The sequence below is a fragment of the Linepithema humile genome, chromosome 4 (genome assembly GCF_040581485.1).
Source record: "Linepithema humile isolate Giens D197 chromosome 4, Lhum_UNIL_v1.0, whole genome shotgun sequence".
NCBI classification, from domain to species: Eukaryota; Metazoa; Arthropoda; class Insecta; order Hymenoptera; family Formicidae; genus Linepithema; species Linepithema humile.
The window spans coordinates 14,023,249-14,047,234 of NC_090131.1; the positions used below are offsets into that span (position 1 = coordinate 14,023,249).

General features: G+C 32.9%; 1 protein-coding gene across 5 annotated transcripts; it reads left to right on the forward strand.

Annotated features, from left to right (window-relative positions):
* The first annotated feature begins 2,372 nt into the window (after window positions 1–2,372).
* CAH1 (carbonic anhydrase 1) lies at window positions 2,373–23,588 on the forward strand. 5 transcript variants are annotated; one of them, XM_067354032.1, is made up of 9 exons: window positions 2,375–2,529; window positions 2,783–2,912; window positions 10,742–10,942; window positions 12,550–12,671; window positions 14,527–14,622; window positions 17,571–17,685; window positions 18,392–18,484; window positions 19,585–19,763; window positions 20,224–23,588. In XM_067354032.1, exons 2-9 carry the CDS (start codon window positions 2,873–2,875, stop codon window positions 20,290–20,292), a joined length of 915 nt encoding a protein of 304 aa, XP_067210133.1. In that variant the 5' UTR covers window positions 2,375–2,529; window positions 2,783–2,872; the 3' UTR covers window positions 20,293–23,588. The 5 variants fall into 5 exon arrangements, with proteins under 5 accessions (XP_012219872.1, XP_067210133.1, XP_012219871.1 ...); XM_067354033.1 differs by lacking the exons at window positions 2,375–2,529; window positions 2,783–2,912 and adding an exon at window positions 11,234–11,880 and having other exon boundaries at window positions 10,802–10,942; XM_012364449.2 differs by lacking the exons at window positions 19,585–19,763; window positions 20,224–23,588 and adding an exon at window positions 18,560–19,541 and having other exon boundaries at window positions 2,373–2,912.
* Window positions 23,589–23,986: the final 398 nt, after the last annotated feature.

Sequence of the window (23,986 nt, forward strand, 5' to 3'; positions counted from 1 at the left end):
TATTACAAGAAAAAAGATGAGTAAATCCTCATTGTTAACTTTGTCTAAAATAAAACTATGTAGAAAAACAATAAATATTTTGCATCCACTTAATATATGCACAATCTAAAATTTATTTAATATTTTATAGCAAAGTAAATTTTTTTAAAATGTGTATGAATACAATCTAGCTATTGTTTATCCATCATTAATCGATTAGCATCCACCATCTCCAATCTTGCTTTTTTACACTTGCACGTGTATATTCAAGTACATTTGCAGCACGTATGCATATAACAGACGGCGCACAGTGGTATCATATACGTGAATCACGGAAAAAATTATATAATTCGTTAACCTTTAAAGATCGGGCTTTTTTGATGACTTTAATAGTTTTCAATTGCATACATTTGTCAGTGTATTATATTAGTAGAAATCAAACATCAATATGTATCCTGTAAAAATTAATTATGCAATGTATTTTTATTCAAAAAGCGGCGAGCAACATGAGATGCGTGTTCAAAAGAAAAAAATAAAGAAAAGATATTTTATATCAAAAGAGGTATTTTATAATTAACTTGAACTGAGAATAAATACAATTAAACAATATAATATATGTATATACAAGCCGGGAAGTCTATTTATAGACTCTATATTGACTCTATACTGTCTTATTTCCACTAATACATTATATTGATAAATATTTGAAACTTATAAATTGACTTTTAAAACTGTTAAAAAATCGCCCAATTTCTAAAGATTAATATTCATTGATCAAAATCAATAAATTAAAAACCATTGATTTTGTTATTTATAATCACTATTTTCATTAATCAAATGTCATTAATTAAAACAATCGCTATTATTCAGTGATACTTATTGATATGTTTATAATTTCAATATGGTGCCTTTGTACTATTCTTTTCCTTGCCTTTTTATTTCAACTTATTAAAGTGTTCTCATTTGCAACAACAATTGATCCTATTCAATAAGGTACTGCATAATTATAAATATAATACTGCAAATTAATACAATCTTATTAGAAATAAGATTTTACTAATTTTCAGTGCCATATTTATAACTAAATCATCGATGATTGTTCACTGTTCGAAAATACATTGATTCGGCTTATGATTGTTCCTATGTATTAAGAACTTCTCCCCCTCCCCTCTCTCTCTCTCTCTCTCTCTCTCTCTCTCTCTCTCTCTCTCTCTCTCTCCTCTCTTCTCTTCCCCCTCCATCCCCCCTCCCTCACCCCTCTCTCCCTTTTTCCCTCACCACTCTCTCACTCTCTTGTTATAACTCTTATTATAATTGCACTAAATCGTAATTATAATTAATTATATAATATATAGTATAATCTCAAATTTATATAAATTTCAGATTGTAGGGAGATGTAGATAAATGATGAGGTTCATTCAATGATCAAAGTTAGTAAAGATTTACGATTTTATGACTTTATTATTTTATATTTCTTTGCATAATAAATCCAATTTAAAAACAAAATAAATACGTTTTTATAAAGTTATTATGTAAAATTTTGAATTTCACACAATAATTTTCAATGTGGAATCTCTGAAAAGTTGTAGGAATGTATGAAATAAAAACATAAAAATTTCATATTATTGCCGATACTTTATATTAATAATATCAACAACAAATGTATTTTTATTTAGACAAATAAAACTGATAAATGACATACAATATACATATAAATACATATAAAATATATATATATACAGGGTGTCTGGCAATAATCGCCCCACCGGTCATATACAGGTAGAGGAGGTCAAATCGAGTAGAAAAGTCCTTTACCATTTTTTGATTTTTGTAATATGTACTAAGTAATTAACGAAAAAAGATTGGTGAATCCGTGCAAGTAAAGCGCGCGCAGCGAGAAGGACATCCCACTGCTATGCGATCACTAGGCGCGCGATGAAGCGTTGGGAGGAGCGCTCTACAAATGACAATGGTAACATACGAGCGGCGCGTAACGCTAGATCCTTGTGTCCTAGTGATCGCGTAGCAGTGGGACGTCCTTCTCACCGCGCGCGCTTTACTCGCGCGGATTCGCCGATCTTTTTTCGTTAATTACTCAGTACTTATTATGAAAATTAAAAAATGGTAAAGGACTTTTCTACTCGATTTGACCTCCTCTACCTGTATATGACCGGTGGGGCGATTATTGCCAGACACCCTGTATATATATATATATATATATATATCTTTCTCTTTCTCTCTTTGAATGTTTATATGTTTATCATATTCTTTTACGAATACTTTTATAAATTCAGATTTTTTCGCTTTGGACTCGCACACTGTGCGGTGCGCACATGTAAATATTTACCAGCGCATGCGCAGCTCGGCTGTTCGGACGATCACATGATCGCGCGCGATATAAAGCGGCGCCGATGGGCCGACCGGTATTACGGCCGTAGAAGTGGACGCGTAACTTACCAGTTTTTCGATCGTGGAAGAATTTCCTTCAAGGAAAACAAAGGCCTAGTAGAAGCCCTAGTAGATTCAACTTGCCGTCGTAGGAAGTATCGCGTAAATACTATTAATTGCTCAGTATACATAACGTGTAAAAATTCAACTAGCTTCTTTACACTCGAATAAATGCATTGAGAACAAAGTTTGTGAAAAATCGTCAAAGTCGCGTTTTCTTTTTATCTCTCACGAGTATCAAGATTCGGTCAATGCTGCCGAGATACTCGTGAATCGCGTTTCTGAAATTTTTATGTAGCGGCCAATAACCGTGGAACGTGAGTTCGTTCATTTTAACGCAAAGTCTTCGGCACAGACAAAACGAGCGGGTGTAAACTTTACTCGGATCTCAACTTCGCGGACTTGAATTTCCCATAGGATTGTGTTTCTTCTCTCTGTGTATGCGATGGGTTCGAAACACGAGTGGGATTATTCCATTCAGAATGGTGAGTGTTTTAAATATTCTTCAAAATTGCGATATGGTCAATGTTAATGTTATGCTTAACCTCTAATTTGCATCGCATTATACATTGTATAATTAGGATTTCTTTGATTTATTCAAATTTGGTGCAAAAGCGTAGTTAAATTTTATATACGAACATTATAAACTTCTTAACAAAATACAAAAATTATGAAAAAAATTGGATCGAAAAATTTTAGAGAGGAATTAATTATTAGCAATTAATTCTTGCAGCAATTATGCAATTATACGCTGATGCCATTTTGGTGTGAATCGCTTTGTAAATTGCGCAAATATTTGACAATTTTCTTCATACATCCCTTGTTTCTGATAAGCACATATTGAAATTATTGATTGACCACTTTGTCAATCGGTGCGCATTCACTATTCTCATTCAATATACATGTATATAACCGGGATATTTCTGTGCTTAATATTACAATCGCTAAAATCGCTACGCAGCGGCTTAGCCTAGTATTTTATTCGTGGTTTTGAGATTAACTACGGCGAACGACCGTGTTCGTGATAATTCCTATCGCCAGAGTTAATTAAATCGGTCATTATAGAAAAGGGTGTGTGAACTGATTTCATTGTAAATTACTTTGGAAAGAAAATATTATAAGTATCCAATTTCTTTTCAGAGAAAATATTATTTAAAAGAAAGTATTAGTTCATATTTGAAAAAAGTGCGATAGATTCTGAAGAGTTTGTTTTACATAAAAATGCGTTTACATAAAAATATGACTAATTAAAGTTTCTAATTGGCCTGAGGATCCGATAAAAAATGGTATAATTGGTTAGATGTAAATATATATAATTAGTTATGAAAAAATCTGATAACATATGTAATTTTATATGATCATATAAAATATTACATGTTATCTTTTCATAACTAATTATATATATTTACATCTGACCATATTATACCATTTTTTCTCGGAGATACATCTGTTTATCTTCATAGAGATGTTTTCTCTTTTATTGCTACGTTGATGAAATTACCTTGTTTCTCTTTTCTGTTGTTTGTTTCTCTCTTCCTCTTGGTCTGACGAAAAGACTGAAAAACTAAAAAGTTGGACAATGGGTTCGTCAACTTTTTTATTTCGTCACTCGCTTTCTTAGGCTCCATTAAATGCAGCAGTAATAAAACGGGGCTAATATGAGCAGCACGTGTAAATCTTTTCTTCTATACTCAAAGTTTCTCTTTTCGAATAGAAGTCTTGTAGAAACTGTTGTCGGATACTTTAATAACTACGTGACATCTGTTTTTTTCTACGTGACATCTGTTTGTTTTTTTCTACATTTATAGATTCCATCGCCAATGTTAGTTTTTTTTAGATAATATCTTATTGAGTGTGCTTTTACTGATATTTCTTTTAGATAATAGCTCTTGATAGCTCAAAGATGTTGTAATTATCTTTTTGTCATTAATTATACTTGTATTTACGAATACGTTTTACTAAATCAGACAATATAGTTACAATTTAGAAATCGAAATTATTTGCTTATCAATTTTAATTTATTTATTTATACATCAGAACACAATTAAATAATAAGGAAAATTAAAAAGGAATATGAGGAATCAAATCTCTTTGAAGAGTCCTTTCACTTCTTGATTTTTCCTAGTATTTGTCATGTGAGGTTCGTTTTCGAGACAAATGTTCGTCCTTGAAATTTAATTCTTTCATATATACCCAATGGAACACATATGTTTCTTAGAAAGAAAAAAATCTATTGTCTTTGAATACACTAGCACGACCATCTAGCAACGGCTGTTTAGCTTCTTATTTATTCCTTTGAATTTATTTCATTATTTCAGTCTTAATATATTTTAATTTAAAAAATCTATTAATAGAAGGAAATTTAGAAAAAATTACTGTTTGCTTTTTCATTGTCGTTCGTTCGCTCATTTTCGGCGTTCGGTTTCCGGATGGCACCGCAAGCTCACTGACCCATTGGGGCCATTGTCTTCTTGCACGAATACAGGGCGCGCGAGCGGGCCGTGCCAAGCGACGGGGGTGCTTCGCCTCGTAGTCCTTCGTGGAACACGGGGCACGACTCTATGGGTAAATGAAAATCAATAGTTTTCTTCTGTAGTATACAGTAGGCCGATGCACCTGTTCCCGCGGAAAGTACAGGCGCGTACGAACACATGAACGGGCTTTCCCCCACCCTCCGCACACATACACACACGTACGTCAAACGACCATGTGTACGTGCAGCAACACGCACACGAAAGCCGAGGGTCGCAGACCCAGTTTTACTTTGTTCCACCGCCGTTGAGTTGCCGTGCATGCCCCCGAAACGCCCTTAATCTCGAGTCAATTTGTCAGCGCTATCTTTCAACTGATTGCAAACCGGCAACTTGCGCGCAAGTATCGTGATTTGCATACATCTCGCGCGAGGGAATCGCTGCCAAGACGGGAGACACAGACGAGACCCTCGTAGAGGGATGATTAAGCCATTTGGCGCTTCTAAACGCGCGCCGTGGCTTGGCCGCGACTGTGGAAGATTCGTTGCCTGAAGTTGATCGATGTATTCGGCCGTCATAAATTATTTGGTAAAATCCGTTGTTCCCACGACGCTTTGCACGTAATTGTGAGTTGCCGCATCCGTGCAGATTGTTTTCCGAGGATTTATCTTGCCTGCTGTTTGCAGATCAACGAATCTGGAACAATCCGGTCGACTATGCAATTATCGACTTGATAATTGTCCACGTCTGTAAAATAGAATTTTTTAATAATCTTAACATTTTCATAAAATGTTGATGCGGTGTGAATAGAAATATTTTCATTTCGATTAACTTGAATTCAAAATAATCGAGGCCAATGTTCTGATGCACGAAATCATGTAACGGCGATCCTCGTATTTACGTATTCCACCCGTTTACTCTAACGAGTACCGGAACGTCGATTCTGATCGCGCGTGCTTGCACGAAGAAGATAGATATTCTATCTTCTTTAATTAACTTGTAATTGTGAATGATGTACGAATATCTTATTGTATCCTATATACATCCTAATAATACCTAAATAAATAGCTGTCTTGAAGAGATTTCGTAATTTACATTAATTACAAAGATGGTATATCAGAATATTAATAAAGTTGGAGTAGAGGTGGCTTTTTCTGGAAATAAAAGATCGTTAAATAATTAACAAAAGCTATCTTGCTGGTGTATACAAAGGTCTTCGATTTCTATTCGTGTTTATATACTTGTACACTATACGTTGTCTCTTTAATGCCTCCTATTAATTTAGGTTGTCACGGAGGCAAATATAATTTCAATCGAATTCATTTCACATCTAAAGTAAAAATATAAAATATTTTTGTTACGTTAGAAGAAGAAGAAAACTATTTTATCTGGGATACGCGAGGTGTTAACGCCTATGAACGCGATCTGCAATTTTTATAGACCAAATCAAGTGAGAAAAAGACGCAATCTCGTTGGGATCTTATTTTATTTATAAGCTTTCGCCCACGGAACATCTTTCGCTCTTTGTGCGAAAAATGTGCAGGATTTGTTACAGATATTAAGCGGAACGTAATATTTCACATCGTGTTGTATTGTTCGTATCGAATCGTAAATTACGAATGTCGGTACCTGTATCTTTCATACCGTTACGCTGTAAATACTACATCGAGTGTGTGGGTACATTGGCAAATCCGGAGAAAAAGAAAGTTTCAGTCGACAATCGGTGAATCGGGATGGAGAAATCCTCGCGCGGTCAATCGCATCTCCGGCCGCGATGATTAACTTGCAAATTGTATGTCGGCCGATGGCTGCTGTTGCCATTCTAGGTGTACGATTATTATGTACACAGGTGAAACCTATACGCGCGCGTGACTTATTTAGACATTGTAATTGTTAATTCCAGTGGCATGATTCTTCTCTTCCTCTTCTTGGATTAAATATTTATACTCTCGCTATACTTGTATATTTATATTTAATTTTATATTTTAAAATATATTAATATATAGGATGTTTTACTAGTCTCATAAATTTTTATTTAAGAAAAGAAAGGGAAAGATTGACTTACTAGTTTTTAATCTCCGATACATGAATATTGCGCGAACAAAACAGAGTGCATTAAGATACATCAGCGGATATAAATAAAACATAATGTAATAATTTTGTGATAGAGATATCTAACAATAAGTATATATTGCATGTGTCGACGAATTGCAGATTAATAACGACAACATGTAATAAAACGTGACGTCGTTCTATTATTGAATGCGTAACATCTTGAACGTAACATAACAAATATCAAATTTCTGATAACGATGTTTTTTCTTCTCTTTTCTCTCTTATATAATATTGATTATCTCTAAATAACACAAATAATAATTTATTAATAACCTATACAAAAAAAAAAACAAAAATATATACGGAAAAAATATATTAAACTTTATAATTGTAAAAAGTTGAGAAAAAGAAATTTTTATTAATACATACATTTACATCAGTGCTTTCTGGTTCTTGACTTTATAATATTTTCTCAGATTCATTGAATCATCACGTTACAAGGTTGAACGAACCTTCAAACGAGTGTCGAGTGTCTTACTTCTATCTTACTATCTACTCTGTTGCAAGACCGAAAGAATGACAAGGATTTCAGTTAACTGATAATATCGTTCGTTGTGATCTTTCAATGACATTATTTTGACATACTGGAATTTTCCATTTATTTTTTTATACCGTGACCATGAATTACTATAGTTAAACTTGGATAGATGTCATAAGAAACCAAGAATCTGTCTCGACCCACTGTTTGAAATGTAAAGCTAATTTATAATCGTAATACTACTTCAAAAAAATAAAAAACAACAATAGTACACAAGAAAAAATTACGCTAATTTACAATCAAACATTTTTAATTATGATAAATTTTTCTTTGTTTCTCTCGAAATCATTCTCTCTAACCATCTTGTGATTTAAAAAAATAAAAAGTCATAAATTTGTAAAAAACAAATTTTTTAATTTCGTAAAATTGCCAAAAATTATTGCTATCAATGCTGGATAACTGCGATTTTGATAATAGTTAAAATATTAGATAACCTAATTAATTTTTTCTTGAATTTAGAAAGGATATTTTGGGCACTTTATTATTTTCTTATTTATTGTTAAAAAGAGAAATATCAAGAACAAAATGTTTAAATATTATCCGCTGATAACCATCTCTTCAGTTGTCTAGTAAATATAAAAGTCATGTTTTTTCGTATACCGTTATCGGCACTTTCCGGTTTGAACCGGATAAGAAAGCGGTTACTGTTATACGCTTTTATTATTACTCTACCGCAACTATCCTTCAATAGGAATTCACGTGATATCTGTCTCAATGTCATAAACGAACTTATTACGTTGTGTCATGCTTTACGAATGATTAATTCGTTTCCCTTTGTCAAGTCTTATGCTTTCAATTTTACGGACGATTATGCAAATCCTGTGTCTGCTAAAATACAGCTGTAAAAATTTTTATTATATAACAATAATTTATTATACTATTATAGAACTATTTATAGAAATGTATAATAACATTGATTTACTCTTTCTTCGCATTCTTTACTTTATAATGTTTTCGATAAACTAGATGACTAGATTTGGGATAACTTAATTCACACGCATAATTAATTTCTTTATCTCAAAATATAACTGTGTGTCTGGTCGTATATCATATGTAATATAATAAAAAGAATTACAGAAATTAATTTAATTCTGCGTAATTGAAGTCTCGCAGCAATCAATTGATCGTAACTCCGAGTTATTCGGTAAAGAGATAAGGAAAGGAGTGAGCGAGTCAAGTAACGCGTGTTACGTGTGCTAAGTGTACGAGCACGTTAATGTTATGTCACTGTCACGTGTAATTTCAGAGTTGAATACTCGTGAAAGTTGATGATGGTTCAAACAAAGCAAAGGCCTCGTTTTTGCATTAATTGATCGACGCAAATCGACGTCTGTTTAATTCACGTAATACAACTTCGTAGCATTTTTTTGTAGCATCTTTTGCATGCTAGAAGAAACAACTTGCATTCGATGTCTAATTACATAGCTAATAACGTCATTATCACATGTTCTGATAAAGAAAGATTAATGCGACGGCACGTGATATACGTCGCTGATAACGAAAACATAGGATTATCAGAGATGATGTGCTTAATCCTTTCGTCCCCATTGTAGCCATATGGCTACGTATTTAAAATTATGAAATAAAATATTATTTTCATTTATATTTCCATAACAATGAATATGTGCTAGTTCTTTTTAGTTTTGTATACATTACTCTAACACGTATTTTGATGTGTATTATACTTAAAATTTCGCAATAAAATATTAGAATAGTATCATTTTTCATTTTTCACCGTTACAATTCGATAATAAGAGTAATTTTTTTATAAATGCAATTAATGTTTAAAAATTATAATTTCCTTGAAATATTTTAAATAGATTTACTAATATACCGAAAGTAAGAAAAAAAAGGTTTTTCTTATGTACAATAACTTTACAACATTATTTAACTTTATAACTTATAACGCAAATTATTTTACATGGTTGCAATAAAAATAAAATTTATTGCTAAATTGTAACAAATAAAAAAAGTCCTTGAATGTTTTTAAAATGTTTTTAAATCAATTTTTTTATGAATGATTTATTTGTTATGTAAGTGCACAAAAATATGAACAAATATTTTTTTGTAGCTATTAAATAATTTGAGAATTTTTGCTTGTTGTCGAAATTGTTATTCGAAGCCCGAATATTTGCAGATGTTTATCTCAATTAATTTTTTAATTGATATCCACAAGTTTATATAAAAACAGCTGCTATAAAAACAGATATAATGAATTATATAAACTTGATTCAACATTCACATGCAGTTGGCATAAATTATTTTTAAGTTATTTATCGCTTTAAGTCATACATTGCTAATCAGCAAATATTCAGAAGCAGAAGCTTCTGTCACATTTTTGTGTTTGTACGGATTAAGTAAAAAACATTTTAAAAAATCGAGAAAACGACAAAAGAAATTTTGATAAAAACAAACTACAATCAATTATCAGCATGTGATATATATCGTGATAAAAAGTTTGTTTCGCGCTTAAAAATTTGCGTGCAAGCTTTCTTAGATCTGAATTTGATTCAGATTTATTTACTTGCAAACAGTATTATCTTGTTGTCGTGAACTTGGCGCATATCTCTCATTCTTAGTGCGAGATCGTATTCACAGATCAATTGTAAACAGAGGAAACAGATAAACAATTTTATATTGTCTGATTTATTTCCGTTGATTATCATTGTGTTAGATTCGCGATAATTATCGCGATTATTTGCAATCATAACTTTTTGATTATGTCTTTATTTTTAGTAGGCCTCAGACAAAAAATTCGAACTTTTTGTATGTTTGAACTGTTCAAATATAAAAAAATGAGCATTGAGTTTAGACATTTAAGACAGATCGAACAGTTCAAACGTAAGAAATTATTGATCTATTAATGTAAGTTTGTAACGTTCATTGATTTAGAGAGTTTGGATAGTAAAGAAGATTTTTTTTTAATTTTACACAAATTAATAAAATTAATATTGCGTTGTCCACGTTGAGATATTCGGACAGTTCAAACTGTGCAAAGTATCCGAACTCGATGCTCATTTTTTTGGATTCAAGCAGTTAAATCTGTTCGAGCTGGTCCTTCAGCTCAACGCGTCCGAATTATTTGAACTCGACATTTGAACTGTCCGAATTCATCAAATTTGCAAACGCTAATTTTTTGTGTGTTGTGTAAATAAGAAATGGATGCTAATTTGACTTTTTTGTTTTATAGGACCGAGCACATGGGTAACGAAATTTCCTATGGCAGCCGGTTCCAGGCAAAGTCCAGTGAATATCGAAACCAATCGAGCAAAATCTGATCACGAAGCACTGAGTAGCAAACCATTGCGGTGGAAATATCCGGCTACAGCTTCTCGGAAGCTGGTTAATCCAGGTTATTGTTGGCGGGTGGATACTTATGGCGAAGGCACATGTAAGTATTGCATTTTCTTTTTTTTGTATTTAAGGACAAATTTTACATATATATTTTCTTTCTTTCTTTGTTCTTATTTGAATAAAACAACGATTTATTACGGCTTATTTTTAGCGTTGCAGAAAACATGCGTAAGCATCGCCAATATAATTTAATACTATTTTAATATTATTCGCAGAAGTCGACAATTCTAAATAAAATAAAAAAACATATATACACATTAGTAAAATAACTCCTTTCTTTCGTTGAAAAACCAAAAGATTTGATTGCAGTCAGAACTTTGAATTGCAGATCATCGTAGATGCAAATACAATGTGTTACGAAATTAGTGTAGCGCTGCTCGTCTATCCAGAGATGGTGATCCAGTATAATTTTAGATGATTGTTTGCGACTTGGCCTCGCGCGTTCCATCTTAAGCCGTGTCTGTAAACATTAATGCTGGCAACGATACCTGACCGCATTCAACGACACATAAATCTAAAATTCACAATTTTTTCTGACATTCTATATAAAAGTATAATTCTCTGCACGAATAAGTTACACAATAAAGTGTTTTTATTAATTTAATGCATCATGCATGTCTTACATAAGAAATGGATGCGACATAATTTATTTTGTCGGTGTATTCTGAAAGTATTATTGGACAGAGAGAGAGAGAGAGAGAGAGAGAGAGAGAGAGAGAGAGAGAGAGAGAGAGAGGGGGAGAGGTTGCTTATAGAATAATCTAAAATAATGCGACGTGTTTGAATATTTTGCGCAGTACTTGATCGAATATCGTATAGGAAGGTTTCACTGTCGACATCGTGCCACTTAGGGAGGGCTTTTACCTTCGTCGAGTGCTCGGGGCGTATTTGAAATGAGGACGACCGTGCCGTGGCATATTATGTGTATTCATATGTGGCACGAAGCGGAGGCTACACTCTACTACATGGCAATATGTGACAAAACAATTGATAGAATGCTGCGATAATAAAGTTACGCGACGTCACGTTAATGCTCGCAAGAAGCAACTCTCATTATTTTTTAATGTAGAAACTTCAAGAAATTTGATTACTAGCATTATTGTAAAATTATTTACTAGACAAATCGATAACTTGAAACGGATACGGATAAACATTAAGATGATGCATTTCTCTTGAAAGTAATTTTGGAAATTTTTTTATAACGCTTGAAAATTTTTGGAGCATAAACGTAATGAATAATTTTAGGCTCTCTTATTTGCTTGGAAATTCCGCAAGTATGTACAAGGTGCTCTTAAGTTTCGCACGCTAAATTTTCCTAATGATTTATCATAGTCACAACAAAGAATCGCGACAAAATAATAAAATACGTCGCAGTGCGTCTTCTTTATATGATTCACAGACGCAAATGAGTCACGCTATACGAATGCAACGATTCTCTCTCGTTATAGCCCCCATGTAATTCATGTAGTTTGACTAATCAATCGTATCCTGTAATAGAACGGATCCTAACAACGCACTGTTACGTTCATATAATGTAAAAGCGTGTTCCGAAAATGTCTATGCTACTTAATTTGAATCTATTACTCATGTAATTATTTTTTATTTTTTAATTATGATATGCATATTCTGGTTTTTCTAAAACAGTTTTGAGCGGTGGACCATTGATGGACGATGTTTACAAGTTGGAGCAGTACCACTGTCATTGGGGATGTAGTGATTCCAGGGGATCCGAACATACGGTGGACGGTCAAGCTTTTGCCGGGGAGGTAACACATAATTATCTCTTTCTAACAAGTCTTTTATCAGGTTTGATGTGTGTGTGTGTGTGTGTGTGTGGGTGGGTGTGTGTGTGTGTGCTAATAGACTTCTTTTAAACTCATTTTAAATTTAAATTTTTATGGATAAAAAACAGACAAGTAGATACGTTATTCTACTTCGCACACTTGATTCTCCAAAGTAGTTCGTTAGTAATCAAGTCAGTTGAAAGCATGATTCAGTGTTTGCGATCATTCGTACGAGCTTATGGCAGTGTTGACCTTGTACGACAGTTGCCACGCACGATTTATTAGCGCGATTATTTCTCCAAAGATAAACTCTGAAGCTCGTTACTAATTTCTAGTTATTAATTATTAATTATTGGCTATTAGTTGTTCATAGATATAAATAAAGCAAATTTTCTCCTTAAAATATAAATCAAACTTTATGGAGTATAAAAGCGTTAATTACAGGCAAACATATAATTATACATGTCGTTTATCTCATAAATAGAGCGTTATTATTGTCATACATTACATTGATAGAATACCAATGAATGTCAAAAGTCTTTTATACTCTGGCAGCTGCGTACGTCTAAGCCACATATCGGGTTACGAAAAGAAAATAAACGCGCGCAGAATGGAAACAATAATTGGTGTTATCATCGCAACTGCCACTTACGTGCACGAATAATTACTGAATAGTGTAGCGAGTTGTGTATCCATCTAAATACGTCGCATGTTGAAAGAATTCTTCAAACAAATGCCTGATTGTAAACTGTAAAAAGGATGCCAATAATCTACTGGGAAAATTGTGTGTTTTCGATACAATTCTAGGCTGCACGAGTTTATCGCGAGAATTTTTTTAGAAGTTTGCCACGATACTTTTGCATGAGTATTTCGAATAAAATGCATTCGTTTACTTGATTCACGACGAATCGATTACATAATCGTCTACGCAATGTGTTTCTAATCCTTCGTAAATAGTTGACTTCAACTTGACCCTGCTTCCGATCAACAAAATTATCGATGATTCTATAATGCATGGAAAATTTCTCCGCTGCGCACGATAGACGTAATGGAACTTTTTGAGTAGTAAAACAAACTTAAAGACGCATTATTATTTTACGAATATATAAAATACAATCCTCTTCTAAACAATCGTTGATTCTCTTGAACAAACATGCGACTTAACAGGCGACTGTCAGCCAATCCAAACTCGATATTAATTAAACGATCCGAGTCTTAAATGCATTAGCGAGTCAATTGAGGATCACAATGAGTTCGCATTCGATATGCATGTCCTCGACGCGCTCTCGGAACGCGCGGCGAGTGTGTGATGCACTGTCTTTCCGCCTCGAATGTGCAATAAACATTTGCTTTTGTAAACTGTGCACGACGATATAAATGATATCGTGTACGATTCCGCGCTTGGGGAAACCGGGTCGATCGGATTCACGAATATCCGAGGAATTTCAGCGTTCAGAGTCGCTGCACTGATTACATAATCTTTCTAATGACCACCCGTCAAATGCAATTATCATTTGTCGATGCCGATAAGGTTTTTTATTGTACGTTCCTAATGAACGTAAATCACGTGAACTATTTTAGATATTAATTGTTGGCAGTAGAACGAAAAAGTTGTGAGAAAAGAAAATGCTAAATAGGACTTAAAGTAAGGCAAAATGTTATTAATAATCATCAGTTTCCTTTAACAGCATGAATAAAGAAATTGATATATTTCTTAATTGATAGTGCAATTAAATAGTTATTATGTCTACTCAACCTATCATTTCACTCCTTGATTGCTTATTATTAAACTTAATATGCATAAGTGATTTAAATTCATTAGAGAACTTTGTTTTAGTTGCATTTGGTGCATTGGAATACCAGCAAATACAAGACTTTTGCCGAAGCCGCGAAAGCTTCCGATGGTCTGGCCGTTCTGGGAGTCTTCCTTAAGGTTCGTAATGCAATAGTGTCTCATTAATAGTAATGTCACGTATTACATTTAGAATAATTACGATATTTTTTTAGAATTAAAGAATTATTATATTGATGAATTTATTATCATTAAAATAATTATGACCTTTTATATCGCTATCTAATTAATTTTTATATTACATTAACAATGATATTTCGCAACATTTAATACATTAGTCGAGTAAATTGATGTGTAAACGTGCCGTCAGCTCGCAGATGAAACACGCAGAAGCCACACCTATTTCACACGGGATTCTAATTCGCTTATACCGGGTTATGTATTTATAGTCATTTAAGCTTTTACATAAGACGTAAGCTGCACAAGCAGAATCCATAACGGTGGAAGTGTCACCATCGATCGTCGTGCCGAATGATCGATTATGTAAACACGAGACAGACGTAATTACACTTCGCCGTCGTCAAACTTGGAACGAGATATGTACGTGCATTTTCAAGCGCGAACGACGTTTGTGAGCAAAGAGTACTTTGATCGCGTGCAACAGCAATTACTCATTTCCGCTTTGCACAATGCTTTGTATTTAACATTTAGGTTGCGGTGATCCGTCCCACAGAAACGCAAAAATTATTACATGACATTGGCAATGATTATAAAATTCTTCACACATAAATAAATAATATTCCTTGTCACACATAAATAATATTTCTTGCTGATAAGATTTGAGATAAATACATAAACTTTGCGACTGAGAAGCTCATTTCAAGTGTGATGTTCGTTTCTCACGAGACACTATGATTATGGCACTATTATCTTACATAACGTCACGCAGCTCAGAGATATGTTAAAGTCGTGTACGATGCAAGGAATATATCAAAGAAAATTTATGCGCCACGTGCAACTGTGACAACATGACCAGACAATTCGAAAAATATTGTTGTGCAATTGATAATCAACACCAACTCAAGTATTTTTATTGTTTTTCTATTTATCCCTCAAGTCGCTTGGCTATTATATTTTGCGACTGTTATCTTCACTACAGTTCTCTTAAACCGACAAGATTAAATCAACAAAATTAAATAACCTCCTTATATATTAATGATTTTAAAATTAAATAATCTAATGGGTTTTATTCTACTTTTTGCTGATTTGATTCTGAGAGTTTATGAGAATTCTTCACTACTTAAGAGGATGCTGGACTGGATAAAAATAAGAAAAGCATATGACATATTTTTTCAGTTAGTAGATGTATAGTATTATTTTTCAAATACAATATTTTATATAATATTTGGTCGAGGAAAAAAGAGCGAACATTATAAATTATCCGATAACACATACTCAGACCACACATCAATGTAGTGAATTACTAACAAAAAGAAACATATATATATATATATATATATATATATATATATATATATATATGGTATATGTTTCTTTTTGTTAGTAATTCACTACATTGATGTGTGGTCTGAGTATGTGTTATCGGATAATTTATAATGCTCGCTCTTTTTTCCTCGACCAAATATTATATAATATATATAAATATATATATTACTTTAAAAATTTCTAGCTCACGTTAGTCGCCTCTGGCTATATTTATTAAAAATTGCCAGCTCACATTAGATCACCTCTGGCTATATTTATTAAAAATTGCTAGCTCACGTTAGATCGTCCCTGGCTATATTTATTAAAAATTGCCGGCTCACGTTAGATCGCCTCAAACTATATTTATTAAAAATTGCTAGCTCACGTTAGATCGTCCCTGGCTATGTTTATTAAAAATTGCCAGTTCATGTTAGATCGCCTCAAACTATATTCATTAAAAATCGCTAGCTCACGTTAGATCGTCTCTGGTTATATTTATTAAAAATTGCTAGCTTACGTTAGATCGCCCCTGGCTATATTTATTAAAAATTGCCAGCTTACGTTAGTTTACCTCTAGCTTTATTTTTCGGAAATTATTTTGAAATTATGTTTTTTCTCAGAATAAAATCGAGTACTCCGGGTTTCCTTTTAAGACCTTCGGATATACTTTTATCCTGGAAAAGGATTTGTAATTCTACAGTCAACCAATTTAAAGATATTTCTAATTTACAAAAATAGCGTTTTATCGTCGATTAACAGCCAACTCCAGGATCCCTTTAAGGTAGTTGTTTCGCGACAGTATGATCTAAAAGTTGTCTTTCATTTAAAAAAAAAACTCAAATAATAAAGTTTAGAGATATATCATTACATATTATTTAATTTATTATACGAACAATTTATTACTAAAAAGGATTAATAAAAAGTTTAATAATAATTTAAAAGTAGTTAATTAATTAATTTCTTGCGTTTGCTAGAGTAAACTTTTGGTTGGGTTTGTCTATACTACGCACCTACACATGTAAGAATTGAATATCGTGATTCATATCTTCGAGTTTTTTATACGAATCGAGTTTTTTATACATCAAAAAATATTAAAAATTATATACTTTTTACGATTATACATATTATTGAAACTGAATAGTCAATAATGCTATTTCTTTTTTAATGTTCATATATCTGTCTTCTGCATGCTCATTATTTTTCATTAAAGTCTTAAATGTAGTTTTCAAGATAAAATTAAAAATATGACGTTAACCTTAATATGGTGTATGCAACACGTGTTAAAAGTATTAATTACAATTGCAATTATCTCAGCTTTTAAACGGTAAATTTTTGCGCTAATCGCCGCATTTTAGATACATTTACAGGCGAGGGAAAAAGATTTATTAATTTCGCGGAAATTGGTGAAGTTTCTTATCGATTTGCAGATTAACGCGGACAATTTTCAAAAATATCTTACGCATATTTGATACAATATTTTATAATTATTTCGCTGATAGCAAAATAATTCAGAATAATTTGTTAGTTCCGGCGAGCGACTCAATTATATTTTGTCTTGTAAAACTTGATGGTCATGTCGGGAAGTCTATATAATTTACTTGCAGGTCGGCAAGACACATGAAGAAATGGACAAGATCGCACGTCTACTACCATACGTATCGCACAAGGACGAAGTCGTCGAAATTACGGAGCCTATCGACCCTGCTAAACTCCTTCCCGGTAAGTTGATATCGAGTAATCATTCGAGTAATTGGGTGATTGTTTCTTTGATCAAGTATTCTATGTATTTGTGATGCAGTGCCCGTGAACTATGTCCTTGTTGTTCTTAACGTCCCTTTTGTAATATTCAATTGTACCGAGAGTTGAAAACTGTTTGTGAAAGTTGCATTGGTTCTGGTGTAAGCGTAGTCTTGAATATAAATTAATTAAGTCGAGCGAAAAACAGGTTTGACAATTTGTAAAATAAAACTAAAAAAGGTGAAATATTTTATTAGGCTGTGTAATAAGTAATTTTGGATTTTCCAATATATGATTAGATTGTTGTTTCTTTACGCACGCAGCACGCTACGGATAAAACTTGATTACAATTTCGACAAATTAATGTTTAATTTACATATTAATCAAACTACACTTTGCCTGACGAAAAAAGTAGACAGATTTATTAGAAAAATCTAAAATTATTTATTACACAGCCAAATAATTAATTTATTTTTAACTAACTTGTATCCACCCTATATGCTGTCTTGTTATAATTAATTTTTAGGCAAATATTAACAATGCTAACATAAGAGAAGTATCGTCTTCCAAATCACATTACGCAAAAATCGTTATCATTTCGTAGACATTATTTGGTGCGTGCCATCGCATTAATGTTACTAACCAAATTTTTTCTGCTTACGTATTATTGCTTGCATATTACGCACAGTGCGCGGTGGACGTGCCGGCACACAGAGATGGTCATGCATGCGTTGGGCCGACCGAATTATACCACGCTACGAGAACAAATGGGACTTTCAAGGTTTGTATCGCCTTGAATTAGTTCATATGAAAGCGAAATGTTGCAGCGCTCGAGCGTGGCCCTCTCGTTTTTCAGCAACATCTCGAAAAGCTCGCCCAGATGTGACTTATGTCTTCGGTTATTTTCAAGCAGCCAGTTTCCCGAAGCTCTGCATGTGAACGTATACGGTCGAATAAATCAATATTTCTTTCACTTCCTAGCATGAAGTGGCTATTTTATATGAAGAAAAAGAATAATTTTGCAATTAAATTTTTGCAGTGTACTTTTTTTTATTCTTATGTGATGTGTATTTTTTGCCGACAATTTATTAAAATTTCTTACTTTGTTACAGGATGTATTTGTGTAAATATATTTGTTTATATGAATGGCACAAATATTCGTTAATGTTTTCACAATTTAGCTTTAATTAATGCACTGATTACGTAATTCTTTATCTTTTGTAAGCGATACAGTATTATGTATACGTTATATTTCAAGTGTTTCTGCAGATGTAGTTCTAAATATTACCTCAGATGTCCTCGTTAGTGTATTACTTATCGATATTATTTCGGAGAAATGTCACTCGAGTACACTGATGGCACCGAAAGATAAAATAAAAGGTTCGCACTTGTACGAAACATTGCTTCTCGTCAGAAAACGGAGGCAGTACATTAATCAAATTGTATAATTCCATTTCACTGCACATTTCTTTCTTCTATTAAATTTCGATTTGATGTGACATATGTTGTAATGAAAAAATGGAAATATTTTTGTTACGTAAAGTGCATTTGAATTCATGAGAATTCAAAAAATCTTTAAACTCTATATTAAATCGAATCGAACTTCAAATTATATCAAATATAGTCATTTTGAAGTTAATTTTTCTATATATTTTTTTATAAGAAAAACAGGATCATAATACAAACAAAAATCATTTTTTCAGTTTATCACGCTAATTTTATTAACGATATGTATAAGTGATTTGAGCGATTATTTTAATATTTATCTATACATTGATTTATAGCATCGCTTTAATTGTTGGCTTAAAAATTTGGCATTTTATCATTTCCACGCTTTCTTTTACACACAAATACAAGAAATAATCTTGATTTTTTTTTTAGACGATAACGGATACTGGACGTATTTGGGTTCATTGACAACACCGCCGTGCAATGAGAGTGTCACTTGGATTCTCTTCAAAAAGTACATCGAAGTGTCCCATCATCAGCTAAATATATTCCGCAATCTGCGAAAGTTTCCACGTGGCGAAGAGTGCCCTTGCCATGAAAACCACGGAGCGGTAAGTGTCCACAAAAGTATCGGAAAAATATCAATTTCTTTGCAACTTTTGCAACGTTGTAATTTTTTTTATCTTTAATCAACAAGTGTGATTACTTTGTCAATTTTTTCGTTATCTAAGTATCTTTAAGGATTTCTTGTATCGTTTTTTTTTGCATTCTCCCGCTTTTTTTTTTGTTTGATAAATGAATCGCAATTGACAATCAACTTGACGGCGAACACCTCTGCGGCGACGCGATTACCATTTTCCAGCCGCCAGATGCATATCGTTTGCAACGAGTCGGCATTTTTTTTCTGGCCGATATACGCGAACCGCAGAGTGGCCGGTAGCTATTTTTAGGCGTCCAGGACGTCGACAACCGCGACACGTCGTCTCGGCGACGAGCGGTGATATATTTCGAATCGACCGAGCACCACGACACACCCTCGTTTTTAATTTCGCTCGTTTTTCTTCTTTGCAGGTGATCAACAACTTCCGCCCACCGATGCCGTTGGGAAATCGTGTTTTGCGAGAGTGCGGTAGCTTCTAAGAGTGATCTTTTTATCAAGAAAATGAAAAGGAATGAAAGGAAGAGAGAAACAGAGATGATTCGACCTTTTCTTCATTTTTGCGAACCATCGACCTCAGAACGACTATACTTACGTACAGTCGTTAACAAACAATAGCGTTCAACGTGCCTTTTATTAATCAACGAACACTCGCATTGCGTTCTGCGAAGCGCAGTTCGCTGGCCCGTTGTGTCCTTGTAATCAAATTTGATAGCGTAATCGATTCTTTGTTGAAAGAAACAGAGTTACGCCGCAAGCAGGAAATGCTATTGTGTGGACATGAATTACAGATATTTGATAATTTTAACTCTTGCATAATAAGCGGCAAACTTATTATCCAATGTCATTTAATTCGATTACACGATATAATCTATCGATCGTACAATGTAATTGGCACCGTATCTCGAAATTATCATAACTTTATACAGAATGTATCGTAAAATAGGTCGTGTAAATCTTTGTAGGTCTTTGTAGATCATGTTACACTCTTTGCAAAAATCGCAAATTACACATGTCTATTTAATATTCTCGTTTTAAAATACATCCTGTATAGCGAGCTACTCATTGGACACATCGAGATACTAATTTTAAACACAAGGTATCTGTGACCAACTAGAATGTCCTTTGATAGCAGATACACGAGTTGCTGAAAAAATCTTAAAAACAAAATACATTTACTACAGCACACTAATAACAGGTAATTATCGACCACACCCGTTCTTTTAACATATTCAGGGACGCTTTACTGCAGCAATATCAATGTCAATTGACAGTGCATATCTAGAACACTTGTCTAAATATAATATCGCGTCCCTGAACCAAACCAAACGGTTGGTGAACGGTTAATTTTAATTGCCATTCATTTACACACATACACACAAATTGTCCAAGTTAAAAAATCCGTTTAAACGCAATTATCTTTAAGTGCTCGTACAGTTCATCAGCTGGCAAATCTATGTCCTTGACAGAAAGTGTCAGTTACATTTATTCAGGAATACCATGTAGGCGTGTGTATTTCATTTTAAATCAAGTGCAATTACGAATGAAACATAGATAACATTAACTGTGCCTACTCTTCGCGCATGGAGAAATGTCACTTTCTCGTTAATTAGAAATTGTTGCTTGCAACAAAAAATGTGCCTATGCATATAGATAAACATCGTTTTTGCGATTTGAGATAGAACAATAAGACGAAACATAAATTGCAATATGGTGCATTAGTTCGCCAAGCAATATATTTCATATCATCATACGCATTAAATTAATGTACAGTAACAACATATAATTTCTTAAATATATTAAAGGGCTTACAGAAAAGAAACACTGTATTGTGAACTAGTGCACATTGGGACATTGGCACATTGGGAAATTCCGATCGATTTGTTCTTGAGATATAGACAGATTCTGCTCTATTCGTTCTGGTAAATAGTGATGTCACATTTAAGTGTTACGCGAGTACAATAATCTATCTTATAAATGCTGTATATTATGCATATACATATGTGACGTTTAAACGACGACTAGCTATTTATATTGTATCTACAAAACATGTGCACCACTGTTGACGTAGAAAAAATCCGAAAACATTTTTATGGTTTTATTCAGTCATATATTATATAGATTTTGCGTTTATGTGTGATTAAATTTGATGTGTGATATAATTACATTGTATAAGGCTTATTGCGCGCGTGTTGAACAACAAATGAAATGCTGATATTACATTATTATGACATTGATCGTGGATCTGATTTTAAGTTATGCAGACAATGTCGTTATGCCCAAACATCAACAATATTTTTGGAAATAATAATTTTTTCCGGCAATTTCGTTAATTTAAAGAAAATAATAAAATACCGGATGTTTTAGACCACCTGTCCCACCCTTTTAAAACATAGGGATGTGCTTGTACAAAAAAATGGCTCAGACAAAATTTGCATAATTTCGAGGGATCTATCTGAGGGTGACCTTGACTTTGACCTCGCAGTTGATTTTCAAAGTCATTTGAAGGTCAGACTAATTTTTTTAAATGAAAACCCCTATTTTTTATTCCAAAATCTAATAGCTGGTGTCAAGAGCTTTTCAAAACACTTTAATAAAGTTATTTTTTATTAAGTACTTTTCGAGTTATGAGGCTTGTAAATTACAGTATTTTGACATAAAATACAAAATATCTTGTAAAACATTCAATTTTTGGGAATTTTACCTTAATACTTTTATGCATAAAATAATGAGACGAATCAATTGGTATAAAAAAAACACATTGGTTTTAAAAAAAAGTATGCAGTTGCATATTGCAAACTACATATTTTTTCTTGAAAGCAACTATGTATTTTCTTTATACCAATTGATTCGTCTTATTATTTTATGCATAAAAGTATTAAGGTAAGATTCCCAAAAATTGAATGTTTTACAAGATATTTTGTATTTTATGTCAAAATACTGTAATTTACGAGCCTCATAACTCGAAAAGTACTTAATGAAAAATAACTTCATTATAGTGTTTTGAAAAGCTCTTGACACCAGCTATTAGATTTTGGAATCAAAAATAGGGGTTTCCATTTTAAAAAATTACTCTGACCTTCAAATGACCTTGAAAATCAACTGCAAGGTCAAAGTCAAGGTCACCTTCAGATAGATCCCTCGAAATCATGCAAATTTTGTCTGAGCCATTTTTTTGTACAAGCACATCCCTACGTTTTAAAAGGGTGGGACGGGTGGTCTAAAACACCCGGTATATTATTTAAAAATTTAATCATATCGAATATAATCTTAACTAATGCATGAAAAATAATTTCTTATACAGTAAAATGAATGATATAATTATAGGTTACAGCCTTTGAACGTCAATAGGCATTTAATATTCATGATAGCTGTATAGTTTACTTCGTGCCATACGCTGGCGAATTTTACGTATTATAATGTACTACTTTACGATGTGCGAATATTATTATTATCTTAGATGCTGGTCACTTTTGACATTTTATCGTATATGATATACATATATATATATATATATATATATATATATATATATATATATACATATTCTCTTATAAATATATATATTCTCAGGAATCACTGTTATTTTATTAAATTGTAAAATAATGCTTTCTTTCCTTGCGACGATATTTAGTCGGTTTTAAACTTTTACGTTTGCAACATATACACTAATGTTCTAATTATCGTTCGGAATGTGCGATATGTATTTGTATTTCGTAGCCTCGACTGTGATAGAAAGAAAAATAAAGAGCCGCTCTATTTGTTCTTATACTGAAAATGTTTCTGTTATTCATTTTATGAATAATTTTTCCACCTCGCATACGAAATACAAGATAAAACTTGCTGCGGAAATTGAGCGCTTCTATTTCTGAAATATTTCGCATCGCATGTAAAGCTACAAGGCCAGCAAACACTAATGCTCGTACCTGACTTTGATATTCGCCGTCTGCCGGGACCAGTTTCAGAGACGCAAAGAGGAAACTTGTATGTACGAGAGAGGCGCGTGATACGTGGAACGACCTGGAGAGTCCTTCCTGTAATTCCTTGAAATCTCCGTAACGCCCCCAAGCTATGAGATTACATTTCGTGCAATAATACAATAGCTGGAATGTTGCAATCATACTTTTGCAAATAAAATTGGAACATATAATACTGATAGATTAAATTATTATCTGC